The 9765-nt window shown below is 43.7% G+C and overlaps 1 protein-coding gene across 1 annotated transcript in view; it reads right to left on the bottom strand.

Annotated features, from left to right (window-relative positions):
- Positions 1 to 3812, bottom strand: part of SERAC1 (serine active site containing 1) — a 26982-nt gene extending 23170 nt beyond the window's left edge. Inside the window, exons 1-2 of the mRNA XM_006757708.2 lie at positions 3677 to 3812; positions 2134 to 2230 (exon numbers count right to left, since the gene is read on the bottom strand). Coding sequence (XP_006757771.1) covers positions 2134 to 2224 — 91 coding nt within the window. The 5' untranslated portion in view covers positions 2225 to 2230; positions 3677 to 3812. The remainder of the gene's footprint in view (positions 1 to 2133; positions 2231 to 3676) is intronic.
- Between the last annotated feature and the right edge of the window lie 5953 nt (positions 3813 to 9765).

A 9765-nucleotide genomic window follows, 5' to 3' on the forward strand; every position in this document is an offset into this window, starting at 1 on the left:
ATCGCAAAACAGCCGAGCATACACCCAGCAGCGCTGCTGATGCCTGCATGGTATGTGGAATGAAGTGGGCGGGCATCGGGAGGCCACTATGGCATGGGGCAAGCACTATGGGCAGTCTATCTGAAGTGTACCTGGCGTATAAGACGACCCCCAACTTGGAGGCATATTTTTCAGGGCCAAAAAATCGTCTTATACGCCGGCAAATACGGTAAGTCCCAACTCTCTGCAGCTAGGGACGGCTGTGCAACACAGTGGTAGCCAGTCAGATAGAGACAAGTCTACAGGGATCCCTCCCAAATAAAAAGACAAAGCCTCATAAGATAGCTTTGGCCGGCTGCCTTCTTGATGCCCAGGGATTCAGCAATCATCTTGTGACCATGAAGACAATAAAGAAGTGAGGGAGGAAGACAAGGATTGCTAAACTGCAATTCCTGCCCTAAAGAGTCTCAGTCCTGAGTTCCTGTTATGTTAAGAAAAATGAAAACCTTACTACGTAAGCCATGGTCGTCAAGTCTCTGTGACATGCACTGAACACACTGACATACCAGCCATGATGGTGAGGGGCTGTGGCCTGTCCACAAGAGTCTGTGTTACCTTTATGGTTAGCTGTAGAGGTAGCCCTCTGTTCAGAGCTTCAACACAAGCTGCCAAGAACACATTCTCCTCCCTTCTCCCCAATCGACTTCCCGCATCAGGTAAGGCAGAGGACATCCCTCCCAAACCTTAGGGCCTAGTGGTCCAGGGTGGGAGAGGACAGTGCCAGGAGGCCTGCAGGGATGAGGTCAGAAGCGCGACACACAGAGCTCCCGGCTGTCCAGCTCCTCTGGGCAGTTTCATTCCAACATGGCTCCTGGGCTTCCTCCTGCCGCCACAGCGTGGGCCCGGGGCAGCCGTTTATTTCCTTCTCCACCGCTGCCACCCATCACTGAGCCTAAAGAAAGTTCACTACCCTTGAGTTTGTTCTGCTAGAAATGAGAGAGGAAAAAGTTCCCTTTTCTATTTAAAATTTCCTAGATGAAGAGGATCTACCCTAAAAACGGATCTATGTGAAGACCAAGAGGAAGCTCTGCGAGAACAGGGACTTTGCATGATTCAATACAGGCACACCCTGTTTTACTGCACTTCACTTCACTGCAGTTTTTACAAATCGAAGGTAAGAGACTCCACCAGCAAAATGATTACAACTTGTTGAAGGCTCTGATAATGGCTAGCATCTTTTAGCAATAGTATTTCTAAATTAAGGTACATAACATTTTTTAGACATAACAATATTGCACACTTAATAGACTGGAAAACCAAAAAGGCTATGTGACTCGATTTTCTACATTTGCTTTACCGCAGTGGTCTGGAACCGAGCCTGCAATCTCTCTGGGGTGTGCCTGTATTGTCTCCTTAGGGACTAGGTAGGATAGGATAGTACCTGGCACATAATAGATGATCTAGGCCAGTCTTCTCATTTTACAAATAAAGACTAGTCATATACAAGGTAAATAAAGACTTACAAGTAAACAAGATTAGTGCTAGATCCTAAGCTCCCGTAAAGCAAGCACATCTACCTTGCTCACTACTAATACATGTGCCTGGCACTGTGCTTTGCAGGAGTTTAAATAATAAATAGCTGCTGAATGAGAATGCAGTAACACTTAAGTTAAATTCAGAAGGATTAGTATGAATCTAACACATTGTATGCGGCAAACGTATTTATATGTTCTTCCAGTGTAGTAGAGCGCGGGACATGTATTAATACGTTTTTTATAGACTAGCGGTAGAATGCGGGTAACGTATAAATACGTAAACTAAAGTTATTGTAATTTTACTGAATGTTGCCATTTGCGCAAAAAATTAGCAAAAATGGCCCGCGCCACCTGTTAGCGCGTGATAAAAACTACCTGCAAACAATGTCTAACAGGAAACAGGTGGGAGGGAAAAGGGTCCCAAGAAAAAGGAGTGTGCATAGCTCTAGGCCTACCAACGGGGCGGGGGGGAGGGGAGACTATTAGCCTAGAAAAGACAAACAAATCTCAGATTTATCATGGGTTCAATAAGCTTTTGTGGACTACCCTGAAAACTTCACCACTCTGGAAACAGGCCGCTGTTCCTATAAAAAAATGTTATTGTTTAAACTGTACTCACTGATATCTCTCCAGTATGTGCTGCTCTTTGGAGGAGGAGTTGAGGTTCCCATTCTTCTACAACAGACGACACAATAAGCAGCCAGGGACATTCTGTGTATTTAGAACAATTATTATAAATTTAGTTTAGCGTCTAATTAAAAACATTTCTTTTAATCATAAGACATGTCACAATCACAATGCATCAGGCATAGGGTTAGATTTTTCAAGACCAGGAAAAAACTTTTTAATTAAAAAAAATATATATTTCTCCCTTAAAAACGTAAAGCTGACTTATTAGAATATTTTACTAGTACTTTGGTTATTTTTCAAACTGTGTCCAATTGTGAACAATGATTAATAAGAAACTGGAAAACACAGGTTATTAATCAGGACATCAATATAAGAATTTGCCCTGGCCAAGTGGGTCATCCCGTGCATCAAAAGTCGTGGGTTCGATTCCCGGTCAGCGCACATACCTACGTCACGGGTTAGATCCCCAGGTTGCAGAGTGCACAGGAGGCAGCCAACTGATGCTTCTCTCTCTCCCTTCCTCTGTCTCTCTCTTAAAAAAATCAAAGTAAAAAATCAATAATAATGTCAATATAGAAATTTAAAATTTTAATGTCTTTTTAAAAATAAATATGCATATACTAGTAAGTAGATATTATTTAATTTTGATGGCTGAAGGCCCTACAGAAATGAAAAGCAACTCTGAGGAAAGGTCTACTTAGGACCCAGGGAAGTATTTAGCTTTTCTCCAGCTCCTTCAAGATGGTCCCCAACACTGTTTCAAATCTTAGACACTTGTTCACTGTTGGCACCCTGTCAAAGGAGAATTGTTGCCCTACCGCTTCACCAACTGAGTAAAGATGATCTAAATATGATGCAATGGTTTCTAGAACAACTCAGTATTCTAGAATCATATCAGATTCTCTTTGGATGAGACTTTTTTTTTTCTTTCTCTTGGATTAATGTGGAAATGGTCCTTTGGTTCAACATATAAAAAATTCCTAGCAGTTTTATAGAGATTACTGGGAAATTACTTGATGTACATGTGTAAGAAATATGTTAGACAGCACAAAATAAAAAGCTTTAAGATTTTTCTTGTGATTCCAGTACATCAACTGATGATTAAGAAAACTAGTTTAGGCAACAGGTAAACTTGTAGGTGACTGTTTTAAAGGTCTATATTCTAGATCTCAATCCCTTCACTTCCATGGGGACCCTGATTCATTATCTATCCTTCTCAATCTTCACACACTCCTCCCCCTAAATACTAGATGTCCAATGTTCTCTGAATTATAGGGTGTCCCAAAAAAATGTATACACACACTTTGAATAATCATAAAGGCAGTGTTTATTAAAATACATTTCATTTTCAAAATTGAGCTATCAGCTGTTAAAGTGTATATACATTTTTTGGGACACCAAAAATATTTACCAACAGTTCTGCCAATTTCTTTCCTTACTATTGCTTCCTATCTACTACTTTCTTCTGGGTTCAAATCATTCCTGATGAAGGCCTGTGTGTAGTCAGCACCTTCAATCTTAGCATATCTGAAAATGTTGTTTCCCCTTCTTTCTTAAAACAGCTGCTTTAGAACTCTAGGTGAACAGGTTTCCTTTAGCACACTAATGATACTTCCACTGATATTTCATCTGATATTTCTCATTGTTCATGGGAAATCTGTGGTAAATTTGTTTCTTTGTAAGCAAAGTAATAGTAATGAGATTAGCCCTAGTCGATTTGGCTCAGTGGATAGCGTGTCAGCCTTCGAACCAAAGGGTCCCAGGTTCGACTGAGTCAAGGGCATGCACCTTGGTTACAGGCTCCTCCCAGGCCCGGGGCCTGGTTGGGGCTGGTGCAGGAGGCAACCAATCCATGTGTTTCTCACATCAATGTTTCTGTCTTTCCCTCTCTCTTCCACTTTCCCTAAAAATCAATGGGAAAATATCCTCGGGTGAGGATTAACAACAACAAGAGGCGGGGGTGGGGGGAGAACGCATGCTCTGGTCTCTCTTTCTTAAAAAAAAATTATAAAAAATAGTAATGAGGTTAAGAGTATTCTCTGAAAAAGCACACTATCTAGTTTCAAGACAATCTGAATTGTCTTATTTTATGATGCTTTAACATCTTGGGACCTTAAGGGCCCAGGAGGTGACTGCCCCTACAGGGCTAATTCCTAGAGATTGCAAACATGCTTATGAGCACACTTTTCTATGCAAACTAACCAGCATTTAATCCATACTCCCAAGCAAGGTCTTTATCTGCCACACAACAAGTCAATATTCCCTCTGCCCTAAATCAACCTGGGGCCAGGTATCCGATAAGTAGGGACCACTCCTAGAGCCCAGACCCTGCCAAAATTATTCCAACTACCCAATCCTAAACTTGTTCAGCTTGCCTATCCTGTCCTGTCCACTTCTTCCTGAGAAACCCATAACAAAGGCTCTGGCCCATGGTTTCCCCTCACTCTCTGCCGCTTCCTGACCAACCCTCTCGTTTCCCCCTGTGGCTCTGTGTGGTGTGACATGCCCCTCCACTTGGGAACTCTACATAATAAACTTCTTCAAAGCAGTTGTCTCTGGGTCAGTCATCTTACCATACATGGTTAATACAAAATCCTGGATACATTTTAAAACCCAACTAGACAAATGATTATGGGCTAGTTAGTTAATTTCTCTGCATCTCACTTTCCTCATCTATAAAATGGCAATAAGAATAGGATGCTTTGAAGGATTGTTATCAATGTTACATGGGTTAACACAAGTAATGTACACAGGAGAGTGTCTGTTGTAAGTACTCAATAAATGTTATTTACCATTATCGTGATTACTATATTCCATCTGGCAATTTAAAGATACTCTCTTTGCTTCTGATGTTCTTAAACTTCTCTACTTTACGTTTGGGTCTGGGTTTGCTTTTATATGCCCTGCTCAGGATTTGGTGTGCTCCTTCAACCATAGAACTTGTGCCTTTCTTGAATTCTGCAATATTTTTATTAACTATCACTTTGAACCTCTTCCTGTTTTTGCCTCTGGTATGTATGTTAGACTTTCTTACTCTACCGTCCTATTCTAATCTCAACTTCTATATTGTTTTTTCCTTTTTCTATCTCTCTAGCATGCACCAAGGATTGTTTCCGTACACCTGTCTTCCAATTGGCTGTATTTAGCCTCACATTTAATCTACCCAGAGTATTCCAATAACTTTTTCTTGTTTCTAAAATTTCGAATCAGCTCACTTCACACTTGCTGGCTATTTATTACACACTGTCCAGTTTTTGTCTAGAAGTACAGCAGATTAGAGCAAAAGGGCCATGAGTTATTCCTTTTCCTGTTTCCGCGTTCGTTGGTAGTGCCCCACCTCCCATACTGACTCTGGACTGGCCTTACCGGGTTCAATGACTTTGTCCATAACACAACAGAAACACCGTGCAAGCTGAGACTGGAGAAGCACTTGCACACCGAGGCTCCGTCTGCGGCTCTTGGGAACCCTGTGGCCACCACCATGTTAATACCCAGCTTAGGCTGCTGGATGACATGAGCAATGTTGCCCAATATTCCCATTAGCCCAGCCACCAGTACTAACTGACAGCCAGTGAGGCCATCCCAGACTAAAGGCCAGGGGAAGAAAATGAATGGCTCCTTCACAGCTTTGGCTTTTCAATTGGAATTGCTTTCTGAGGGTCTAAACCAGGGGTGGGCAAACTTTTTGACTTGAGGGCCACAATGGGTTCTTAAACTGGACCGGAGGGCGGGTACAAAAGCATGGATGGAGTGTTTGTGTGAACTAATATAAATTCAAAGTAAACATCATTACATAAAAGGGTACGGTCTTTTTTTTGTTTTGTTTTATTCATTTCAAACGGGCCGGATCCGGCCCACAGGCCATAGTTTGCCCACAGCTGGTCTAAACCAAACCTTTTGCTGGAGAAATCAGAGCCTAACCTCATTCTGTTTAAAAAATAAGGGACACCCGGCAGTTCCTAATCTTCCTAGAGAAGGCAGACAGGATTTTCCCTCGGGGTCTGAGGTGCTGTCTGTCTGTCCGGCCCAGCTGACATAGGTCCCCAGGGATCTTCTCTGATCCCTTTCAGGTTTCCTGACTTTTCTGTTTGTTTATTGATTTCAGAGAGGAAGGGAGAGGAAAAGAGAGAGAAACATCAATCATGAGAAAGTATCATTGATTGGCTGCCTCCTATATGCCCCACACTGGGGATCGAACCTGCAACCTGGGCATGTGCCCTGACCGGGAATCAAACCGTGATCTCCAGGTTCATAGGTCAACGCTCAACCACTGGGCCACGCTGGCTGGGCTAGAAGCTCCCTGTCTTTTAAAACACCTTTTCTGAATACTCCCTAAAGTCCCTGAAACCAACTTCTAGGAGAGCCTTAGGGATAACTTAACAGGGACTCTCCCTTCCCTTCGAGGGGTGGCTGCTCTCTCGCTCCTAGGCTTCGTAAGGGACCAGGGTTTTGGGGCACATGAAGGGCAGGGCATCAGGTCACTAGCCCAACTACTGAAGAGGAGAGCTGTGGGATGAGTTTCCTGGGCACCCCCTGTACGGAGGTTAGGTGCAGAGGCAGACAAGCAGGGACACCTTGCTTGGGATTGGCTTTGTAGAGAGTTGAGTCCCCCCATCTGAGCGGAGTGAGTCTACTGCTACAGTGCTCAGCCATCACTGTGACCGTTGGTATGTCTGCACCCAGAGCTCGGGGTGTGCACTCCACACCTCAGGTAATTCCCAGGCGATAGGGAATCTGCCCTACTGCGCTTCTGACCACAGGACAGCTCAGGACAGCCCAAAAACTAGCAGGGACACCTCTCAGCCTGGAATCTCTCTGTCTCTCGGTACATGGGGAACCAGTCCACAGTGCCTTGAGATAATCCTTTGGAAGAAATTGGACCTGAGTCCCTCTGGCTTCTTCTGCAAAAGTCTGGCCCATCTATAAGTGTACAATGGAGAGGTCTGGCCAGTTAATGGCATCATTAAGTTTAATGCTGTCCTGCAGTTAGACCTGTTTTGCTGTTCCCAAGGGAAATGGATGGAAGATGAGGCCTCCTTAGATCAATGTCTACTCCTTACATGCAAGCATTCATGGCTCTCAAAAAGGACCCTCTACTGCAGCGGTTCTCAACCTGTGGGTCGCAACCCCTTTGGGATCGAACGATCCGTTCACAGGGGTCGCCTAAGACCATCGGAAAACACATATTGTTTACATATTACATATTACATTGTTTAATAATTACATATTGTTTCTGTGATTAATCACTATGCTTTAATTATGTTCAATTAGTAACAATGAAAATACATCATTGTTAAGATATTTACATTACGATTCATAACAGTAGCAAAATGACAGTTATGAAGTAGCAACAAAAATAATTTTATGGTTGGGGGGTCACCACAACATGAGAAACTGTATTAAAGGGCTGCGGCATTAGGAAGGCTGAGACCACTGCTCTACTGTATATGCTACCCATAAACTAGATCGTTCTAATTCCTAGAGCCTAAAAGAAAAATGTCCCCAGATGGAAGGAAACATTCCAAAAATGGATGAAGAAATTTGTTAGTCCTTTGCCAGCATTTGCCAATCTTTAATGACTGCCCTTGTTTTACAAATAAGTAAAGAGGAATGGCTCCAGAACATCAAAGCCCACTAAATTCTTTTACCTTCCCCGAAACCTCTCATTTGGCTCAAAATGCTTATAGATAATTGGCTTTATGAAACCAACATCCTTCTAGGAGAAGCTGGCATTTCTTTCCCTGTACCTTTGAGATACAAATACCCACTCTTCTTCAAAAACTCTTATCTGAGCCATCTTTTAAAATGCAAGTTTCTGGGAGGTAATCCTTATCCAAAGAAAAAACCTTAGCCATTTAAGAAGACCAATTAACTCATTTCAGTTGTTAAACAATGATTGCTAGACAACTCTTAGGTTCACCTACTTTGGGCCTTTTATTACAGAAAAGCTAGAAAATACACTTGAAACTATTAGTGAATGTCATACTTTATTAGAAATATGTCTCTTAAAAGTCTGAGTGTGCCTGGCCGGCATGGCTCAGTGGTTGAACATAGACCTATGAACCAGGTAGTCATGATACAATTTCCCAGTCAGGGCACATGCCCAGATTTTGGGCTCGATCCCCGGTTTGGGGCATGCAGGAGGAAGCCCATTAATGATTCTCTCTCATCATTGATGTTTCTCTCTCTCTCTCCCTCTCCTTTTCTCTCTGAAATCAACAAAAATCATATGCATATATAAAAGCCTAATATGCAAAGTGTCCCCTCGGGAGTTGGACCAACTGGGAGTTCGCTCACTCGCTATGACGTGCGCTGACCACCAGGGGGCAGCACAGAATGAAGGAAGGCCTGCAACCAGCAGCCAGGGAAGGGAGCATCCAGCTGGCAGCTGCTAGGGACTCTACCCATGCATGAATTTCATGCACTGGGCCCCTAGTATAGGTATATGTTTTTACAGTGTGAGTGTGGCAGATTTGGCTCAGTGTATAGAGCATCGGCCTGCAGACTGATGCTCTATCATTATTTGAAGTTCAATTCCCCTCAAGGGCACATGCCTCGGTGGCAGGCTCCCGGCCCAGGGCATGTGCAGAGACAACCAATCAATGTGTCTCTCAGGCAACCAATTAATGTGTTTCTCTCACATCGATATTTCTCTGTCTTTCCCTCTCTCTTCCACTTGAGAGTGAATTGGAGTGGGGGGGTGAATTGTGTTTCAATAGACTATAACACACAGTTGTGAATATCAGACTCTAAATTAAATAAAACTTTGTCTTCAAAGTTTTATTTTTCACCTATAAGTTGAACTGGATCCTGAATTTATCTATGTTTCTTAAATATTTGGCCACACCCCTCCAAACTAATGTTTCCTTTTTCTCCCATCCTTTGACTTGGCATTTTTAAGGACTAAAACTTTTCCCTTCCACCCGGAACATGTGTCCTAATTCTAACACCCAGTGCTGTTCCACCACCTACAACAGGTCAGTTTGAAAGGAGCCATGTAAGTACCCGCAGGCATCGGGATGGCACCTGGAGCTCAAGGGTGGCGGGAGGGTCAACGTGATGGAACTGCTGAGATGGCAAAGAGAAGAATGCAGGCAAGAACCAAAAAAGCAAAAAAAGGTACTTGGGGAGAACTACACTTCGAGGCAGATGAAAGAGGGAGCGCAGGTGCCCCCAACAGCAATGGAAACCAAGGGGAAGAAACAGATTTGAGGAATAGGAAAAGGGAAATAAGTGGAGGGGCTGGGCTTGTAAACCTTATTCACACACAGGAGCCCAGCTGCAGTACAGCTTAACCTACGGAGCAGAAAGCATGAACCTCAAACCCCCGCTGGTAAAAACAGACAGCGGGCTGTTAGAACACAGACCAGAATGTGGGGACGGGATGAATTTCAGACCTTCGGGGGTCTCTCGGGTTAAAGTGACCGTTGTTGGGCTCAGAGACCTGCCAGCACTCCATCTATTGGACCTCCCTCCCGGGTCAGCGCTGGGACCTGGGTCTGGAAGGGCCTATTTGAAGGGAGCCGGTCCGTCCTCCTTATCAGCACTCCCTCGCTACCGCGCCCACGATGGCACCCACTTCTCCCCGCCCCCCCACACACACACACGTTCTCTGTGGGTC

Source organism: Myotis davidii, unplaced genomic scaffold (genome assembly GCF_000327345.1).
Source record: "Myotis davidii unplaced genomic scaffold, ASM32734v1 scaffold1494, whole genome shotgun sequence".
Taxonomy (NCBI): domain Eukaryota; kingdom Metazoa; phylum Chordata; class Mammalia; order Chiroptera; family Vespertilionidae; genus Myotis; species Myotis davidii.